General features: G+C 42.4%; 1 protein-coding gene across 6 annotated transcripts in view; it reads right to left on the bottom strand.

Annotated features, from left to right (window-relative positions):
- Window positions 1-757: 757 nt before the first annotated feature.
- ADGRG2 (adhesion G protein-coupled receptor G2) overlaps window positions 758-21,715 on the bottom strand; it is a 170,376-nt gene continuing 149,418 nt past the window's right edge. For all 6 annotated transcript variants that reach the window (XM_024115280.3, XM_024115279.3, XM_007106922.4 and 3 more), the window contains 13 exons: window positions 20,700-20,871; window positions 20,343-20,499; window positions 18,723-18,866; window positions 17,970-18,092; window positions 17,276-17,321; window positions 17,048-17,151; window positions 16,141-16,262; window positions 14,527-14,795; window positions 11,444-11,543; window positions 10,594-10,877; window positions 7,225-7,326; window positions 5,812-5,964; window positions 758-2,358 (listed from right to left, as the gene is read on the bottom strand). In XM_024115280.3, coding sequence (XP_023971048.1) covers window positions 2,174-2,358; window positions 5,812-5,964; window positions 7,225-7,326; window positions 10,594-10,877; window positions 11,444-11,543; window positions 14,527-14,795; window positions 16,141-16,262; window positions 17,048-17,151; window positions 17,276-17,321; window positions 17,970-18,092; window positions 18,723-18,866; window positions 20,343-20,499; window positions 20,700-20,871 — 1,961 coding nt within the window. In that variant the 3' untranslated portion in view covers window positions 758-2,173. The remainder of the gene's footprint in view (window positions 2,359-5,811; window positions 5,965-7,224; window positions 7,327-10,593; window positions 10,878-11,443; window positions 11,544-14,526; window positions 14,796-16,140; window positions 16,263-17,047; window positions 17,152-17,275; window positions 17,322-17,969; window positions 18,093-18,722; window positions 18,867-20,342; window positions 20,500-20,699; window positions 20,872-21,715) is intronic.

Here is a 21,715-nt window from a genome sequence, read left to right on the forward strand (position 1 = left end):
GCTCCTATTTGCTAATCAGCTCCCCAGAAACCCCAATTCCGATCCTCACCTTCTTGAAATCCTACTGTTTGATGCTGAGGAAGCAGACACTTGGAGGGGATCCAAATCTGGGGCTTGTGTGAGCCAATGGCAACGTGCGTTAAAGAGATAATCTTGAAAGAGCAAGAGGAAAATGAAAAAGAGACCTCAGAAAGCAATCTCGGGAGGCAGGACAATCCTTGCTCTGACTTCACGGTCACAGCGTGCCTGCTGCCTGCCAAAGGATGCTACTGTCGAGTTGCCTTCATCAGGGTGGTCCTACCGCTTCCAAGCTCCACCACCAGGGAAAGAGATCAGAAATGTTTTCCTTTTGTGAAAGTTCTCAAACTTAAAGAACCTGACTGCAAATTTATTTAGGCAATTTTAACATTTTTGTCAATTTTTTTTTTTTTTTTTTTTTTTTTTTTTGCGGTACGCAGGCCTCTCACCGCTGTGGCCTCTCCCGTTGCGGGGCACAGGCTCCGGACGCGCCTCAGCGGCCACGGCTCACGGGCCCAGCCGCTCCGCGGCACGTGGGATCTTCCCGGACCGGGGCACGAACCCGTGTCCCCTGCATCGGCAGGCGGACTCTCAACCGCTGCGCCACCAGGGAAGCCCCATTTTTTGTCAATTTTAACGTATAAATACAAGACAATTAAATAACTCGGAGAAGAAATATTGCAAAGACAAATCAGCACTCACAGAAGTGTATTACATTATTACTGTGGTTAGTCTGGGATACAACATTCACTTGAAATATATGCAAGGGAACCTTAGTGAAAGACCTAACTAAAGCTTTTTGCAATGTTCCTAGTAAGGACACACTTGAGGCACTGCTGAAGCAGTTGTAGGTAGGAAGCAAGATAGACTCGCTATGACTAGGAGCAATCAGGGTTTGATACGTATGGAAAGAATAGCATTGCAGGATAGTTCACTGTTCCCAATAGCTGCTCCCCCTTGTCACTATACACTCATCAGGACAATTCTTTAAAAAAAATAATTATAGCTCTGGCTGGGCCAGAGTATACCGGTCATAGCAATCAACAAAGTACCATGCAGTTGCTTTTTAAAGAACAGCAATATGATTTTTTTTAATGTACATCTCTTTTAAAAAGTAATCCTACTCTACTCCCCTTTTCTGAAAGGCTCTGGGGACTTGAGAAGTGGCAGTGTATGTATCTCTTCCACAGTCATGATTTTTCCACCATATGGTCTAGATTACAGTTCCTTCCCTCTCTGTGACCAAGGTATTAAGCTAAGCATCTTGGTGCATCTTCCATAATCTGATGGTTAGGGAAGAGGTCAGGAGATGGGTGTCGGTATTGGATGCTGTGTACGGTTGTACAGGTGGTACCCTGAACAACGGTGCACCCAAGAGGGTGAGTGGGGCTAAAATATGGCCCTCATTCTGTCTGCCAAATCATGAGCCCATGGGGCTGTGTCTGCCCAGTGGGGGCACCTTTTTCTAACTCACTCCAAGGCACTGTATGAGCTAATTGTGGCACTATCTGCTTACATTTTTCCAGTCTGGCTGGCGTCATTATTTCTTGATTTCAGTGAAGTTCCTGTATTTCACATCCCATATAATCTCCAAAAGGAGCTTTAGAGGTCACTGAATCAGCAAGGATTTTCTGAATTATCACATTAGACACAACAACACAACCGTGATTCTACAAAGAAAGAAATTTACACAGTAGAAAATAAATACCAAAAATGGAGAAGTAAGATTTTTGGCATGTGGGTCACTAGAATTTAGCTTATTTACAACAAAGGCATGCACAACGAAACTCACCAACAGGCTGAAGTCAACAGTGGCTTTATATAATGTTATCAAAGATAACTTAGCGTCTTTAACTGGGGCTGGAAATGAACTACTTTGATTTTTTAAAAACGAGTCTTATTCTTAGTGTGTTGTTTAAAACCAGTCTTCTTTTAAAATGAAGGATAAGAAACCAAATCACATATGTCTAAGAACCATGGTATAACGTCTTGGTTTCCTCTTCCAGTAGCAACCATTGCCCTCAATTAGCTTATGCTCCTCCAGAAGTTGCTGAGTATAAAATTAGTTGATTTTCATACAACTCACATTGTGTAAAAAATAAGATCGGACATTTTCACACTGTCAAGCAACATGCTTTGATTTTAGGAAAAGGAATCACATTTGCTCAATAAAGTGTAAGCTTCCCCGCTTTGTAGTCCTTCTTAGAGCGATACGGTTTTTACCATTGCAGGAATCTTCTTTCTCATTAAACATGTGCTGTTTTCCAGTGAAATCATGGAGGCACACATCTCCATTCTGAAGACTGAAAGAAAAACCATTCTTCTCTGTAGAAGCATTCGCTGTATGAGGAAAAACAAAATCAGCGTCATGAAGTATCCACAGAAAGCATTTTCAGGGGACAGGAGAAGACGGCGGAAGAGTAGGACGCAGAGATCACCTTCCTCCCCACAAGAGACATCAGAAATACATCTACACGTGGAACTGCTCCTATAGAAAGCATTTTCAAAATAAACAAACGTCACTTTATTCTTAAGTATGCACATGTAGAGCATGTCTTTTTTAAAAAAATATGTCTGCTATATTGTCATATGTTATTTACTTTTCATTCCTTTCCTAAGACCACTCAAAGTAAACAAAACAAATTGGAGAATGATTCAGAAACCAGCTCTCTATGGCAGCTTTTTAAAAATGAAACGGTCAAAATATGAAGCAAAGCAATGTTTTTGATTTTAAAAGGCCCATTTCCTAACTCTGGTTGAACATATATTGCCTTCAAGTAGTAGCGTATGTGTAATTTAACTTAAGGTAATATTCTGGTCTCTCCCAAAGGTTAACAGAGATCCCTCACAAGGTTCTCAGTTCCCTAAGATTCTTATAAAGTAAAACTTTGTACCAGAAACCCAGAGTGACAACAGTCCTGGCAAGAAAAAAGATCGTCTCTCATACACTAAACCAGCCCCTCTGACTAAATCAGGATAAGACTGATTCCCAGGAGGAAACAACAGAGTCCAACCTCAGAGTCCAGGCCAGGGAGCAGGTGGGCCTCCCCAACCCCAGGCAGGCCCTGAAATGTATATGTGTGTGTGTGTGTGTGTGTGTGTGTGTGTGTGTGTGTGTGTGTGTGTGTGTGTGTGTGTTGGCGGGGGTGGGGTGGGCACAGCTGCTGAGATCCTCTAGCTCCTTGGCACCATCTTTTTGACCATTACACCATTTGAAGACAATGTAGAGAGCTGAATAATAAGCCCAATTGTTATTTCATGCCATAATTATACTAATAATGACAGTGCTGAGAACTTTCTAAGAATTATCTCATTTACTACCCTATAGGATGAGTGCTATTATTATCGCCATTTCACAGACGATGGAACTACGGTGTCAGAAAGTAAGTGCTTTGCTTAAGGTTACATGGCTCAGAAGCGAAAGAGTCGACATGTGATGTCTCTTCCAAACTGTGAGCTTGTGGCCCTGTGTACTGAGTGAGATGGCTGCTAGTAGCCAAGCCTCCAAGGCATAACTGAAATATCTAGTATTCACACACACTAGGTGATGGATGTGGCTAACACAGCTCCATCTCTGGGCATAGAGATGGGCAAGTGACTGTCTGAGGCTGCTGTTCTGATTTAGGCATTTTGGTCTGAGGACATTCTTGTGCAGGAACAATTTGGCCTGGTATAATAAACAAACCGTTAAACTTCCAGCTTCTTTTTCTGTCATCCATCCCAGATCCTGATGTACAGACTGAGGAGTCAGGGATGTCCATCTCATGTGCAGGTTATGTGGTATTAAACACGTGGCCATTTTGGTGGCCTAAAATGTACCCCACCCTCACTGTCAGCCATGGAAAATAGCTGTGCGAAATCAGCCACGTCAAACAGTTGTGCAAAATGTGCTGCCTCCATTCAATCTGATTCCCCGAAGGATGGCAACATATTGGTAGGCTAGGCAAGTGAGGCTTCGTCTCTTGAGTTCTTTCTAGAATATGGAAAAATCTGGCTTTAAGAGCCCCAAACACTTCTATCCAAACCAGTAGGCTTGACTGATATGTTGTGATTCTTAGGGATCTTGATGACTCAGCCCACACCTCTGATTTCTCTACTTTGAACTCAGTTTCTCCCACTAACTTATGAGTCAGCCTTGACTGCCACTGCCTCTACTCTGTTTACCTGCACTGAGTCACTCCCGCTATAGCAACTTGGCATAGGGCCCAGCTCTCCCTCTGGTATCTACAATAAAGCTAAGGCCCCATGGCAACTGTTTCTCATCTGATACAGCAATGGTTCTCAACAACCGGGGGGTGGGGCGATTTTATTCCCCAGGGAACATTTCACAACACTGGAAGACATTTTTAGTTGTCACAGCTGGGTGGGGTGAGCGGCTGGGTGCTACTGGTACCTGGTGGGTGGAGACCAGGGGTGCTGCTAGACACTCTCAAATGCACAGAACAGGCCCCACAACAGAGAGTTATCTAGCCCCAAATGTTAATGTGCCGAGGTTGAGAAACCTTGATTTAGAGGCCTCCTCTTGTATTTTATTTATTTAAAAACAATTTTTAAAATTAATTTATTAAATTTTGGCTGCGTTGGGTCTCCGTTGCTGCGCGTGGGCTTTCTCTAGCTGTGGCGAGTGGGGGCTGCTCTTCGTTGCGGTGTGCAGGCTTCTCACTGTGGTGGCTTCTCTTGTTGCGGAGCATAGGCTCTAGGCACGCGGGCTTCAGTAGCTGTGGCTCGCGGGCTCTAGAGCACAGGCTCAGTAGTTGTGGCACAGGGGCTTACTTGCTCCGCAGCATGTGGGATCTTCCCGGACCAGGGCTCGAACCCGTGTCCCCAGCATTGGCAGGTGGATTCTTAACCACTGCGCCACCGGGGAAGCCCCTCCTCTTGTATCTTAAAAGTCTATACAAACCAGTAGGACCTCCCATCTTTGGGAGGCTAGAAAATTATCTGGTAAGTATATGAACCTTCTCACAAATTTATCTGAATTTGTCATGCAAATAACTAATATTCTAAAATGATAAGTAAAGGCAAATTCTCCAGGAAAGGAGAAAGTATACCAGCAGAATTTAAGTTTTTATAAAAATGCAAAAGACATATTAAGAAGCCAAAGAAGAGAGAAATAGATAAGTTTTTATGAGTAGTGAACTGCCCAGTCTTTTGAAAGAAAGAAAAGGTAATGGAAGTTCTAGCTAGAAATGTCAGAATTAATGAGTAAAGGAGGCACAGCAGCAATGATCTGTACGTATATTGGAGACATATATAGTCACCAATACAGGTCACAATTCATCTCTCAGTATTTGATATATTCATGGGGATTTGGGCACTGTCACAAGGCAGCCACACTGTGGAAAAGAATGAACAAACATGAAAAGCAAAAAATAGGAAGGTTTAAAAGTGTTGGAAATGTGTATAATTATAGATATACTAAAAAATTGATATAGTCTTACTGACTATTTTAGGTACTGCTTGCACAGAAATAGCACAGGACTGAAGTTTTCGGGCAATACTTAAGTCAGGATTTGCCACATTAAAACTTTTAGGTCGTCATCAATTCCCCTCGTGAAAACTTAAATCTTTAAAAAAAAAAACAACCCCTAAATCTTAAAAAAAAAAAAAAAACTGCTCTAAAACGAATGAACTTGGATTAATAAACTTTCTCTTTTATAAGGGAACCACATTTTGATCCACTAGTCATACATGTAATTATACACTTCGCTTAGCAAAACTGCTATTAAAGGATAAAAGTGCTTTAATACAACAAACACTAGCTTGAGAAATACTATATTGAGACATACGTACCGTTTCCGCTCGTGAGTCCTGAGCAATCATTATTCACTAGCAGCGTGGTGGACTGGGTGGAGTTACTGTTTGACTGTAAGGAATTTGAAGAGCTCGAGACTCCTTGGTTTACAGTCTGCTTCTTTAAACCATTAGTAGCAGTTTTACTCCAGTCTACAGTAGGGTAAGCATTACAGAAAAACAGGGCAGAATGTTGAAACTCAGATGCAGGAGACAGGTCACAGCATAACTCATTCTAAGCAACTGATCTCTCGCTTCCAGGTCTTACAGAGAATCCCACATTTCACAGGTTGGTGTGATAAAATGTATTTTCATTTAAGACCGTATACATTCGTCCTTTAAATGACTGCCTGGTTAAAAGTAACCTATGTTCTCTGGGAACTAAAGGCCAAGCTAATTTGATTGTGTCTATGAATATCCTCTGAATTAGGTAATATTTCAGAGCCAAGGACTGTCTTCACAAGAACACAAATCGACCTGCTGTGATGATGGCTCTTCAATCCAGGCAAATGATGGAACTCTAGGTACTGCCATTTTCCAGTCTTGTGCAACCAGATCTTTGCAATATTGCAAAGTCTGTATTCGTGGGTAATATTTATGCAAAAGGAATTTAGATTTTCAAAGAGTACTTCGTTTTTCTTATTTTCATAAAAATGAGCTATTTGCTCTATAACCCAGCAGGGCATAGCTGAAAATAACTTCAAATTAACCAAACGTATGCTAAGGCCTATATATAGAGTCTGGCCCAATAACAAATAAATGAAGTCACTGACAACCAGGACCTGTGGAAAAAAGGTTGAGTCAAGGGGGCTTCCCTGGTGGCGCAGTGGTTGAGAGTCCGCCTGCCGATGTAAAAGTTAGGAAGGTAAATATTAAAAGTTTCTTTGGACAAATGGAAAGCATGCACTCAAAAGGAAATGAATTCTAAAAATTGCACTGTTGCTTCATTCAAGAAGCAGCCAGGCCACTAATTCTATTGCTCACTAAGTTCCCAGATGTGAGTAATTGGATTTTTTTTTTTTTTTTTTTTTTTTTTGGTACGCGGGCCTCTCACTGTTGTGGCCTCTCCCGTTGTGGAGCACAGGCTCCGGACGCGCAGGCTCAGCGGCCACGGCTCACGGGCCCAGCCGCTCCGCGGCTTGTGGGGACTTCCCGGACCTGGGCACGAACCCGTGTGCCCTGCATCGGCAGGCGGACTCTCAACCACTGCGCCACCAGGGAAGCCCAGTAATTGGTTTTTAATTCACTAGGTTTTTTTCCCTAATGTTCACAATGGATATTTTGTGTTGAGCAGGCTCCATTCATTGATTTCCACATCCGATATTCCTTTGGCATTAATTGCTTTGGATCTTAACTTATGCAATCTTTTCCTCAAGCTTTAAGAGAAGGAGAAAAAGTAAAGTAAATCTTTACCAGAATTTTCAGCCAGGCGTAACTTTCCACAGCACAGATACCGCCTCCACTGCTTTCTGACATTCTCTTTTGCTACACAGTAAAAGATGAATATGAAAAATCCTATGGGGAGGGGGGGAAAACATAACACAATGAATTCCAAACTAAGACTTGACTGTCATGAGCTTACTCTGCACAAAAGATAAAATCTTTGGCAGCCATAGGCAAAATGAAATTTTGCAGATTGAAAATAAAGCCCAAAGTCCTGGGAAAGTTTGCTATCGAAAGGCACCCTGGGAGGACTCTCTTTGTAAGATTAAAAACATACTTATAAAAAGAATATCACTCCATATGTCCAAAATTAAACTCACTGTCTCACCTCTCACATCCTGTCATTGGCCTTCTCTATCTTTGGAAATACGAGCCATCTACCCAGGATGCCAGCTCAGACCTAGGCTCTGCCAACTAAAGAATGTTGCTGGCCATCCAGCTCTACAAGGATTGAGTCATAAGCCACTGCAGTCACTGACATTCAACATACCCTGAAGGATTTCAGGATGGAGATCAGGCATGAGGTGCTCTGTGCTCTGCGAAAACTGGTAGAAAAGGCCTTCGGATAGTTAGGTATTTTCAGGAGAAAATTTTATGAACCCAGTTTCTTGCATCTTCCCACACTTAGAAAAGCACTAAAAGCATTAACTAAGATATCTGTGCCTTGTGACAAGCAGTAACCTTCTGCCGAGATGTGTGCTTGACTGTATATACCCCTTCTCCAAACTCACACATATGCTGATCTCCCCCCTTACCTCTTCGGAGCAGTTTTTCAGAGCTTTCTGAGCGGCCGTCTCCCGGACTATATTCCCCCAAAGAAAATTGAAACGCACAGCTCTCACACTGTGCTTTTTTTAAAAAAAAAAAAAAAATTTATTTATTTGGCTGTACCAGGGCTTAGATGCGGCATGTGGGATCTAGTTCCCTGACCAGGGATTGAACCCAGGCCCCCTGCATTGGGAGTGCAGAGTCTTAACCACTGGGCCACCAGGGAAGTCCCTGTGCTTTTTAAATTTCAGTCCACAGCTCCTACCTCCACGTCCCTCCATATGCGTAATCGATTTCCAAGTTCTGTCAAATGCCATCTCCTCCTTTGTCTCACATCCCTCGCTCCTCCTCTCCAGTCCACAGCCACATCCCTTCCCTGGCCTTCCCCTCTTCCTCCAAAGCCTGGGGCACTGCAGCCATAGCCTTGTCTACCTTCCAGCCTCCCTGTGACAGGCTCAAGGAAATTCTCCAGTGGTATCCTGGCCACAGAGAGAGCAACACTACAGACGTGAAGAGGCCCTCAGGCTCTGCCTCCACCCCCCACTGCATGCAGGCGCAGGGCTCCCCACACAGCCCCCTCGCTACCACCCCCCAAGGCTTTGAACACAAACAAATATTAGCAGAATGAATGGGCGAATTGAGTTCTCCTTCTCCCCAGCCCCCAATCTATCTACTTTAAAACCTTCATGTTAAAATATCAGGTTTGCTTCTAGTAAAGTACACGTGCCCAGCCTGAAGACTGATATCTCGAGTACTGCACACCTTTGTCCACCTGCCACCCTGGGCAGCTACACTTGGTTGTATTAGGAGAGAGATCAAAATGGGGGTACCCAAGGCCCAAATCAGAACCTGTACACATCTCTCCTTTTATCAACCCCAAAGCCCTGTGAATTAGGCTTTAGTTTCCTTTTATAAATGAAACAATACATTCTTTCTGTCCACTCATATTCTAATGAGAAGTCATTCTAGGGAAATGAAAAAGAGGCAGGTTCAGTTTCCACAGTAAATACGCGAGGGTAGGTACCTTGCTTTCATGTTTACGATTAGTGTGACTTGGGCATATATTTTTTCTCTTTAAAATAAGTGTCTCTTACTTTTAGCATGCCATTGTTGGCAAATAAAACTTTTCTAAGTAGTCCAACACCTGGATATACCAGTTCAGGAACTGTACATTGTAGGTAAAAATGAACAACTGTATGTAACCAGCAAGCACATTAACTGGCTTCCTCCAAATAAAATAAGAACCGGTAGCCAAATTAGGCATTTGAATTCAATCTCAGGTTAATGAACTATATTGCCTGAAAGAACTACAGGAGAATGCTATGGGAGCTAAAAGCCACCAGGAAAAGATGAAAACAAGTGTATGAGAATGCAATTAAAAGGCATCGACACAGAGGATTTGGAATAAAAGGAAAACAAGGGACATGAATGATTGTTATTGTAACGTAAACTTATTAGCCTGCTCTGCTTTTAATGCCAAAGTGCGTCCATGAAAAATTAATCACAGCTGAGACTTCCCTGGTGGCACAGTGGTTAAGAATCTGCCTGCCAATGCAGGAGACATGGGTTCGATCCCTGGTCTGGGAAGATCCCACATGCCGCGGAGCAACTAAGCCCGTGTGCCACAACTACTGAGCCTTCAGTAGTTGTGGCTCTAGAGCCCGTGAGCCACAACTACTGAGCCCACGTGCCACAACTACTGAAGCCCACGCGCCTAGAGCCCGTGCTCCGCAATAAGAGAAGCCACTGCAATGAGAAGCCCGGGCACCGCAACGAAGAGTAGCCCCGCTCGCAGCAACTAGAGAAAGCCTGCGCGCAGCAACAAAGACACAACGCAATCAAAAAAAAAAAAAAAATTGAAAAAAAATTAATCACAGCTGACAACTCTTTTATAATGCTGATCTAAAAGAATGAGTAATTTGCTTTCCTAAAGAATACAATGAGACCAAAGGAAAAAAAAGAATACAATGGAAGAGGGTTCCCAAATGACTGCGGCTGGGCTTCATTAACAAAGGGGAAGCTCTGAGGTCAAGGGTCACACACAGAGCCTGCCCTTCCTGCTGCATGTCAGGGCAGAGCAACTGCGCAGGATTAAGCACTGGGCCAGGCTGCTGCCATTGACTTCACATTTATCATTGTCTTCAAATCAAACACAGACCTAGGAGGTCAGAGTGGTGAGACCTCACAGGGACATTTATGGGTATGTGCACTTTTCTGTATGCATGTTCTACTTCAATAAAAAAGTTAAAGGAAAAAAAGGTAAGGAACCAGGTGAAGGAAGGGTGATTGACTCACCCAGAAACAGTTCCTGGTAGGTTCCCCTTGATATGTTTGTTCCCTCCCAGGAGGTAGTGATGGATAAGGAGGAAAAAAGGACCACTTCTTGAATTTAACGAATTTAGCCTTTCTTCCAAGGCTCTCAGAGCATCCTTTCTCAAAGTTAAATCTGTTTTTCAATGATTATATCTTAAGCTACTAAGTAAGCCACTTTGCAGATACTCTAACTTTTAGTAGCAATATTTTTCAGTTCGACTGGGTCATTCAGTGTGTATTTAGTGCTGTAGAGCTTACCTTGTAAGGTGTTAAAGATGGCAAAGAGATACATGAAGGTGACATTAACTGGTCCCCAGGCAAAGAAGGCAAAGCCCCAAGTAATTCCTAGTAAAAACGTAAGGCCAGCGACACTCCTGAGATCTTGAATACTGGTTTTTCGCTGGGCCCCCAGTTGCTTCTTCTTTTTAATTCGACAAAGTTGAACCAGGACCACAATGAACATGCTGACGTTCAGCAAAAATATCACACAGAAATATCCCACAACCGTAATATAGAATACAGCATTGCTGTTGATCCAGCAGCTGGAATTGGGGGGAAAAAACAGGGAAAACATTATGGTTTTTTTGCTGAAATATGGTTCAAAATGATAACAATGAATCTATATTGTTTTACTGAAACATTTTCCTACAATTACAAGAGAAAAAAAAGATAAAACCTCTGATCTCCACAGCTATTTATAGCTCTAGGGGAAAAACTCCAAGAGGGTTTATTTTAGGACACTTGGTGATTGAAAGTATTTAAAAAATATTCTTTGAAGACATTAAAAGATTTTATCCCCTTTAGATCCTAGTAACTCTATTCCATGAGTCTTTACTAATATAGTGTAGCTGGTATTTTATTTTTATCAGAGGCTTATAAAAGTAGTTTCGAAATACTTCCTCCTAATTCATTTTTTTAATACTTACATAGTAGCATGGCTTTTCTAACTAGCTGATCTCATTACATATATAACTGCAAAGTCTGCTGTAAATGTTACTGGATTTTATTAGGATGAGAGCCAGTTGATATGCTGATTAGAGCCTCCATTTTCTTGGAGAATTCTGCTTTCCAGTTCACTTAACATTCCGTGGGGGGGCTTTATACTCACAAGTCATCAGGTGACCCGTTGGGGAATTTCCCATAGGATCCAAGTCCATAGTTATCTGGAGATATAATCAGGACAATGGTCACAACCACAGCTGGTACCCCTGGAAGATGGGAAACATCGGTCACACACAGTTCTAATAACCAAAGGTGGTGAGAAGAAAGAATAGAGATCACGTTCTGTTTTCTTCTGAAATAGCAGAGACTGGTGAGCTGTTCACCAAACCCAGTTTCTCTTCCTCCTGGCACGTGGCTGGCCATCTCCCAACCTCTCTTACAGCTAGGTGTATGTGGCTACTTGACTAGGTCTTGGCCAATGTAACATGGACAGAAGGGATTTGCTCCACCTCTTGGCCCAGCCCTTAAAAACCTCCAGTGAGATGCTCTACTCTTTTCTCCCAAATTCAGAGCGACCTTGGAAGCCGTGTCTTGAGGCAGAGTCTCCAGCAGCTTGGCTCCTGAAAAATCACAAAACCAGAGACCCCTCCACTTCTGCTAACGGGACTGCACATGAGTGAGAAACTATCTGCTCCTGACATTTCAGGGTTTGTCTGCTATGGTAGCTAGTGTTAGCCTTAACTTACACCCATCTGGAATGTAATTTTAAGGGTCAGGTGGCAGGCAAAGTGAAGGACTCCAAAATATACACCAAAGAATCAACCTGTTAGGGTTACCAGCAACTTCTGGAAAATCTTTCATTATGAACCCCAAAGTCCTCAACTGATTATCTGGAACCTGTTGATGGACTGAGATGCCTGACCTGATTGATTTGGGGGTGTTGATTGCCACTACACTGGCTCTCTCACTGGCTCTCCCAGGGCACTTGGGCTAAGAGGAAGCATAATGAAAAGGCTCCTCCCCGCCTAAAGTGACCTTGGGCTGGGAAGGAGTCCGTCTCACCCCTCTACCCCATCACTCCCCACCCCACACTGACACTTCACACTCTACTCACACAGACCAGCCTGGCATACAATCTCAAGGCTTTGGTAAATAAAAAACAATTCCTTCTCACAGCCAGGTTGGGCTACCTGGTACCATCTAACATAATATTTCATTTAATTCTTTTGTATTTGTACCTTACAGAGACACTGACATATGGTGACTTCCTAAGTGAGACACCTTCCTAAAAAGAAAATACTGGGGGTGTGGAGCTTTTCCTTGACAAGGGAATCTGACCATTCAGGATTGTACAAAGAAGACAGAATCCGTGCCCAAGATCAGAGGCAGTGACTTCTTTTTCTGGGAATAAGTGACTTCCTAGAAAGGTGTTGTTCTGTTACTCTTCACAAAGATATAATAACAAGCAGGATGACAAGGGAGGAAAAGGGTCTGCAATCCCATTGCATAGGGAATATCTGAAGGAATATTTATTTATTTATTTATTTAATATACATATATTTAAAAATATGTTTTGATGTGGACCATTTTTAAAGTTTTTATTGAATTTGTCACAATATCACTTCTGTTTTTTGTTTGTTTGGTTTTTTTTGGCCCGAGGCATGTGGGATCTTAGCTCCCCAACCAGGGATTGAACCTACACGCCCTGCACTGGAAGGCAAAGTCTTAGCCACTGGACCACCAGGGAAGTCCCTGAAGGAATACTTAGCCCGAAGAAGAGGAGGGAGTCTGGGAGGGATGGCGGCTATAATACAGTGGAAGGGATATGCATAAGAAATTAGAAAGCCAGCTTTGGCTGTTCTCAAGCTGTGGAAATTAGGGTAAATCACGTCATCACTTTGAGCCAGGTTCTTCACCTGGTATTAGCAATAACTGCCTTGCTAACTTCACTGACTTGTCTCTTATGGGGTTACTTGTGTGAAAATACATTGAGAAATAGAGCATTATACATATATATTACATGTAGATTATGTAAAGGACTCTTTGGCAGAAGAGGTGTCAGCTTTTTTTTTCCTGAGAGAGCAAAACCAAGACCACTGGGTAAGTGCCACCAGAGAGCCAAGTGAACTTAATGGAAAAACAGACCTGCAGAGCTTTAGAAGATGGTCATTGGCTGCCTTGTAAGGTATTAAAAACGAGACAACAGGCCCAAAATGGATTCGCTTATGCTAGCCACAGGTCACCAAACTGAGACTTAACTCCATTACAGAGTTAAGTCTTCGGCTCTCCCAGAAATGGAATCTTAAACCAGTCAATCCGAACTCACCTTATCAGCACTAGGTAGGTAACCTGCCTGAAAGACCCCTGCCACCCCTGAAGGAAAGTAACCTTGCAATAACCAACCTGCTTTATTGCCCAGAATGACTTCCTTATTCCTGCTTCCTTCTGCCTATAAAAAGTCTTTCACTTAGTACAGCTCCTCAGAGCTCCTTTCTCTCTGCTAGACGGGATGCTGCCTGATTCATGAACTGTGAATAAAGCCGGTAAGATCTTTCAAATGTACTCAGTTGAATTTTGTTTTTTAATGAAGGTAATGAGCTCCCCAACAATAGAAAAATTCAAGCAGAGGTTAAATTATCTTTAGTCAAGGGTAAGTCAAGTCCAGGAGGCTCCTACATTTGGTGGGGAGTTGAATGAATAAACCTTCAAGATCTTGGGGGCGTCTAAGACTTTGTGATCCACCACTGACAGGTGGCATGATCTGAAATAGCGGGCCGGTGTGGTGATGAAGTTACATTAGGTTTTATCTGTACGTTCTCTCGCTCTGCCCTGCTGAGCACACTGTCGTGCACATGTGTGAATCTGGGAGGTACAGAGCAGAGTGAACCTAGCTGGGAGCTTGGGGACTGACAGTCTGGCCTCATTATCACCAAGCTAATATTTTCAATTGATTGAGCACCTTCTGTGTGCCAGCCCCAGTTCTAGTTACCCGAGATACAAAGAGGATTCATAGCCCTAACCTCAGAGTGTTGTGCTCATAACCAATCCAGGGTAGATATACAGGTGTTCTAGAAAGAGACTTGATGAGGTTGCTCTCTGGGGAGTGAAACACGAAAAGGAGAATAAAGCGGTTTTAGAAACCTGCCAAGCATGACCTGCTTCATCAATGTCTCTATCTGATTAAAAATCAAAACACTGGAGAAAAAGCAGAGAAAACCCAGGCACTGTGCGAGCAAAAATTATACATACCCCAACCAACAATGCAGAATTTAAGGATGTATTTTCGGATGTAAGTATTAAACACTTTGACAAGGGCCAGGTACATATGGAATGCTTCCAGGCCCATCCAAGTGAATGACACCAAGAGAAAATAATGCAGAAATATAGCCACTGAGATGCAGAGGCCTCTTATGTCATACAAAGCAATCCACGAGTCCAAGAGGAACACCAGGTTCAGCAGGAGCAGAGCTGCACACAGCTGGATGAGGATTTTGGAAGGGTAATCCCTCCGGATCTTCCTAAAAGGAAAGGACAAAAAAACGAATTAGCATCACAATCTGCCAACCTTTATGTGAACATATCTGTGTTGTAAGCAATTTATTTTTGTTTTTTGGTAAATGTCTATATGTATAAATTTCCTCTCTTTGAGCGTGGGTGTGTATGCGGGGCGGGGAGGCATTAAAGCCAACAATAACAACAAAGGAAAAATCGAAACCGAATCATCTGTGATAACCATATGGAAAATTCATGTTTATATTTCTGTGGAACCTTTTAATACATGCCGACTATTGACCCATCCTTTCAAATAGTTTGTAGTGGAATCTTCTGAGCACGTCCATTTCTCCCAAACTACTTCTAGAAGCATTGTGCTGCTTCTCAGACAATAGGCTCCTCTATTCAGACCTTCAAAAAAGCCAGATTCTCCTGTTATCTTATGTTAGTAGTTAAAATGAGATCATGGAAAGAAGAGTTCAAACTATAGCTAAATGAAACAGCCATAGGAAAATACAGCTAACTGATGACATGTACATGTTTATGTGTGTGAAATTAGATCTGGTGAGATCATTCTGAGTAATGGTTGGCCTTATAGTAATTTAGTCTCATTAATCATATTTCCAAAGGTCCACTAGAAGATCTGTAGTCACAGCTGGACCCTAAGTTTGGCACTAAAAGTAAATTTGTGCATTTCCTGATCAGTGTCCAAAATCTAAATCCCAGAACTTACATGTTATTTCATATAGTTAATGCAATAAAAGTGCTTATATTTCTTTTCTGACAGAATTTATTGGAATCCCCCCCCCAGAAGTGACCAAAGGGACCCTTCTGATAAGCCAAGAAGGAGATGCTGTCATTTGGAATGTCATTCTTGCTTTGACCTACAAAGCCACACTCACTGAGTATCTGTATTTTTCAGTGACACTTGATACCCTTTATTCTTCTTCATCCCCACACCCATTAATGCATTTAATCTTTTGTGTTTGCTCAGTATTATTTAGAAACTTAACATATTAAACACAGTTCTTGTGCTGTACATGGAGCTATGGTCTATTTCACATTGTAAGCTCTTGGGTTTCGGGGTCTGCATCCATCTGTCATTTCTCACTTAATGTCAGCTAGGTACCAGGCATCATTTTAGGGTACAAGGATGATTAAGACACAACCCCTGCCTTCAGTGAGTGCACAAACTAGTGGAAGGAAGGAAGTATATAAACCAAAAAGTCCCATGAAGTTTTACATATAGGTGGCCCCACTAGATGGGTGGACAGGATAAGCTAGGCCAAGGAGCATGCTTAATTAATTAATATACTTTGGCAATTGAGGTGCTATGTCATATAATCCAAGTTTCCAGTTGTGGATACTCACTCAAAGGCTATGTAGGTTACAAGAGTAACTGACAAAAAAATTGATGAAAGCCCACAGCCAATATAGGTGATAAATGTCAGGGCCATTATCTGAGCTGGTGGCAAGGATGTTCGAGACAAGTCCTGGAAAATAAAATATTGCTTTCAAGACCAAATATTTTAAAATAAGTAACAGAGTCATAATTTACATTTATTGGGTATTCAGGTACCCGTCCATAGTTCGTTCAACAAACCTACAAGATAGGCATCATAATGTAAAGATAATAAAACTGAGGCCCAGAGAGGTTAAGTAATTTGCCCAGGGTCACACACCTACAAAGGAGAGGAGCCAGGATCCAAATTCAGGTCTGGCTGACTCCAAAGCCCATGTACTTGATCACTGCATTATGGTGCACTGGAAAAGCACCAGGCTAGAAGCCAAAAGACTTGAATTTGGCTTCTGGCTCTTATATTTCTTAGTTCTATGACTGTGGACAATTACCTAACAAGTGAGTCTTAATTCTGACTTCATTAATATGAAAACAACAACTCTCTATTCTACCTATCTTGCTGGATTGTTGGGAAGATTAAATAAAATAATTTATGTCAAATGTTTTATAAAATTTTAAAGTGCATTACAAACTATTTTTATTACCCACTGTAATCTGAATTCCCTAGTCCTCTTATAGCTATCTTAAAAAGAAAAACTTAAAGGTAAAACTAGAATGCAAAAAAATACTTCTATGTTCAAGTATTTTCCTTCAAGTACATTTGCTTATTAGAAGAGTCATTTCATTGTTCTATAACTTTGCCACAATATCATGAAACCTGCTGATCTATCAAAGTTATCCATCAGATTAGACATCATGGTACGATGCCCAGCTAACCCTCAGACCCAAATCTAAGGCCAGGTAGAGCGGGGATATTACCAGTAGGACGCCGAAGCTTGTAAGGTGGCTGCAGGTACAGGTGGTTTCATTTAGCCTCCTGTCTTTGATAGAGCAGCCATCAGATGACCAGCCTCCTCTGCCACCTGTTGGCGTTGGAAAGAGTGTCTGCCCCATCAGCAAAGCCACTGCACCAATCACTGCTCCTCCCTCCTTGCTCCCCCTCCCCTTCCCACTCAAGACTTTGAAAAAGTTATGTCTGGAACCTACCGTTTCTGCCCAAGTCCCAAAATACACATCTCACTGTTAAGTCATCCTGTAGCAGAAAGGTAAACTACAAATAATTAATTTACAGAACTGAAAAAACTGGAAAGCGATTAGAAAAAACAACGATATTTTAAAATTTCAGAATCTCATTCCTGATTTTAGGAGAGTTCTTATTTTACACTGGTCTCTAGAAGCAAGTGAGTCTCATATAGGTCAGCACTTAAACTCAGCAATCGTGCATAGGAATCACCTTGAGGCCTTGCTAAAGGGCACATTCTGCTTCAGTGGGTCTGGGGTGGGGCCTGAGAGTCTGCATTTCTAGCAAGTTCCCAGGTGATGCTGATGCTGCAGGTCTGCAAACCACACTTTGAGCAGCGAGGTCATAGATGATGCTCAATGTGAACTGAACTAAGATGCTTTCTCTTTGGAGGTGAGAATTAGACCTGTAGCCGCAGATATAAAGCACTGAAAACTGGCAATAAGAGCTTGCTTTTTACACTGCTCCTTCCTGGAAATTAGGAGGGCAGTTATTAGGCATGCTAAAACCCAACGGAGTGACTATGTGATTCTAGCCTTACACACTGCCCTAACTGGGTCCAAGGTTCTGCTGAATCTACTTCTTTCAGGCAAAGTCTTACAGGCATAGTTTGCATGAGGTGTTTCTGGTCAAGGAACAGACCAGACAGGCCCCTCCCACCTGGCTCCGGTGGATGTGTTTTAATGTAACCGTCACGTTTCTTGTCAAATTCTTGACTGTCAGGTTCGCCACGCTCGAGGAGATGACATAGCTGATCAGAGAGACGTTCTCCAAGGCAGGGTCCTAGCACACCAAAGAATCAACAAGATGGCAAGGGAAAATGAAATGTTATCAGAGAATTTTAGAGCTAGAAGGGACCCTAAGGACTATTTAGTCCACATTGTTTATTTTACTACCTAGGTCAGGAATTCAGGGGCAGGGAGTAAAGTGACTTTCCCAAGGACCATAACGAGAAGCAGAGCTTATTTCACTATATAACGCTCTAAATGCTGAGTTAAATTTCACAGACTGACACAACGAGACCCTCATGAATCTTAAAGGGAACATAACATTAAGCCATTTAAGCTGTGTGTTCCTGAGCAAGTTACTTAACCTCTCTGTGCCTCCATAACCTCATCTGTAAAACTGGGATAATAGTTCAATAGTTCCTCCCTCATGATGTTGTTGAGGGGATTAGAGTTAACATTTCTAAGTGCTTATGATACTGCACGGCAGTTGATAAATGCTATGTGAGTGTCAGTTATTGTTATTTATCCTCAGCAGCATCATTAGGTCTTGTTTAAAAATAAACTACAGCTTTTCAGCAATTCATGTGACTTATAGCAGGCTTAAGAATATGTGAGGATTAAAAGAAATAAAACTCCCTCAGTCCCCCCCAAAACCTAAACCAAAAGCAATTAGAGGCAACTTTACCTGAAACAGGGCAGGTGTTTCAAAAAAGTTGAACTGCACCCTGGAAGCCAGCTCCACATCGTTAGCTGGTAAATTACTCATCAGCGATGAAGGCAGAGTAATAACACCAATACTATTCTCAGGAGCCTGAGTTTCCAAAGAAACCTGAAAATCAAGTAAAAGACCATAAAGATGTCTGGGGCTAGTATAATGAAGAGATGGAAAACACAACACCTAATTAAGATGGAGGATCCTGTAAGGGCATTTATTTGTGGTGTCTCTATGTACAATTGGTTCTTCTTGTTTCTCTGATTGCTATGAAATTAGAGGATGTGTAATAGGGAGGTGAGGCCTTGGAGCAGGAAAGGAAACATTTTAAGGATAAAGGATATACAGAAACAGTCAGAAAGTGCAGGATACTATATGTCAATTATATCTCAATAAAGCTAGGGTGGAGGGGAGAAAGTTCAGGATAACTGGAGAGCCCAAGGAGACCACAGCAGCAGACACACCAACTTGGTGACCTGTTAGGGCAAAGTCATCATAGAACCACATGCACTAAACTTGTAAAGGGAAGACTATACAAATTAAGTTTAAAGGCGAGACTTGGTTTTATTTGCATGTTTCCAGTCCCCAATCCCTCTAATAGAAAACACTAGAAGCAGGATTGATATACAGCACCACTATTCACACCAGTGTAGTCATAACACTTGTTAAAATATTGAAATGGGGACTTCCCTGGTGGCGCAGTGGTTAAGAATCCGCCTGCCAATGCAGGGGACATGGGTTCAAGCCCTGGTCCGGGAAGATTCCACATGTGACGGAGCAACTAAGCCCATGCGCCACAACTACTGAGCCTGCACTCTAGAGCCTGCAAGCCACAACTACTGAAGCCCGTGCTCCGCAACAAAAGAAGCCACCGCAATGAGAAGCCCGCGCGCTGCAACGAAGAGTAGCCCCCACTCGCCGCAACTAGAGAAAGCCTGCGCACAGCAACAAAGACCCAATGCAGCCAAAGATAAATAAATAAATTTATATATTTAAAAAAATACTGAAATGGGTTGAAAAGTAGCTGGTACCAAACGTAAAACAGATAGCTAGTGGGAAGCAGCCGCGTACATAGCACAGGGAGATCAGCTCTGCGCTTCGTGACCACCTAGAGGGGTGGGATGGGGAGGGTGGGAGGGAGGGAGATGCAAGAGGGAAGAGATATGGGGACATATGTATATGTATAGCTGATTCACTTTGTTATACAGCAGAAACTAACACACCACTGTAAAGCAATTATACTCCAATAAAGATGTTAAAAGAAAAAAAAAAGAAAAAGCAAAGTAGCCGGTGTCCCTGCTCTCTCCCAACTGCCTAGAACCCGCTGGACACCTCCCCGACTTGACTGCCCCCCCAAAACTTCCACAGGCCAGCTGCTAAAGGGTTAACACTGGGCACAACAAGGACCTCTGAGATCCTGCTCCAGCCAAGACCAATGTCCTTTTTTTTGATTCTGTGGCGCCCCATTGTTCTAGATGTTAAATATTTTGAATATCACCCCTGAGTATAGCAGTAATTGCCTCAATCATGAAGTACACAAGGACTATAATCATATACAAAAAAAGGTCTTTTCCACAATAAATTAGGATGTACCTGAAGATTTGCAGGGTCTTGGGCAGCAAAAGTAGTTGTGTCAAAATTACTGGCATTCACTCTGATCACAGCCAGAGCCAAAGAAGGGGAGGTCAGACTTATGGTCTTGGTTGAAAAATTCAGCTGTAAGCCAATGTCATCCACTACTTTTAGCAATCTGTAAAGAGAAGTAGCCGTTCTAATTCAGCACTCCCACTTTGTTTTCCCCAGTCTAAGCAGAATATAGAGTAGAAACTTAACAAGTCATCATGAACCTCGTACGTGGGAGAAAAATACTTGGCTTTAATTAATCAAACAGAAGCATCATTATCATTAGAGGGTCCCCTCTCATGACCACATCAGTTTGCTAAGTCATACCTTTGGGCCAAAGGGGCCAGCAAGGTGGGCGGGGAATGAAGGAGTTTGCTGACTTGGTTTATCATTTGTCCTGCGAGGTTAGGCTCCACACTGCCTAAGGAAAGAACCTTCTCCATCCAGGACACTTGGTTCTCAAGCTCAGAAACACTGATGCTGCTGGTGTGAACAATTTCTATAACAGAGAGCCAAATCACTTTATGAACACATAATGGAAAAATCACTAATGAAGAAACACACATAAACTCTGTGACCTAGCAAGCCCACTCCTAGGTATTTGCCCCAAGGAGATGAAAACCTGTCTTAAACGTAGGGTGGATACCTAGTGGGAAGCAGCCGCATGGCACAGGGAGATCAGCTCGGTGGTTTGTGACCACCTAGAGGGGTGGGATAGGGAGGGTGGGAGGGAGGGAGACGCAAGAGGGAAGAGATATGGGAACATATGTATATGTATAACTGATTCACTTTGTTGTAAAGCAGAAACTAGCACACCATTGTAAAGCAATTATACGCCAATGAAGATGTTAAAAAAAAAAAAAAGACATGTTCATAAATGTTGATAGTAGCCTCTTTCATAATAGTCCCAAACTAGAAACAACCCAAATGTCCATCAACTGGAGAATGAGGAAACAAACTGTGGTCCATCCATACAGTGGACTATTATTCAGTAATAAAAAGGAACTAACTGCTGATAAATGCAACAACATGGACAGGTCTCCAACAGTCCAATGTATTATGTTACATGAAAGAAGCCAGACTCAAAAGGCTACATACTGTATGATTCTCTTCATATGACATTCCAGAAAAACTGAAAGCATAGGGAAACAAAACAGATCAGTGGTGCCCAGAGGCTAGTGGATAGGAGTTGACTACAAAGGGACACGAGGCAACTTTGGGGATAGTGGAAATGTTATATATCATGATGGAGGTTACGTGACTGTGGGCATTTATCCAACCTTGTAGAACTATAAAAATTTCATTCATCTATAGAACTGGATGAATTTTATTGTAGGTAAATT

The sequence above is a fragment of the Physeter macrocephalus genome, chromosome 21 (assembly GCF_002837175.3).
Source record: "Physeter macrocephalus isolate SW-GA chromosome 21, ASM283717v5, whole genome shotgun sequence".
Taxonomy (NCBI): Eukaryota; Metazoa; Chordata; class Mammalia; order Artiodactyla; family Physeteridae; genus Physeter; species Physeter macrocephalus.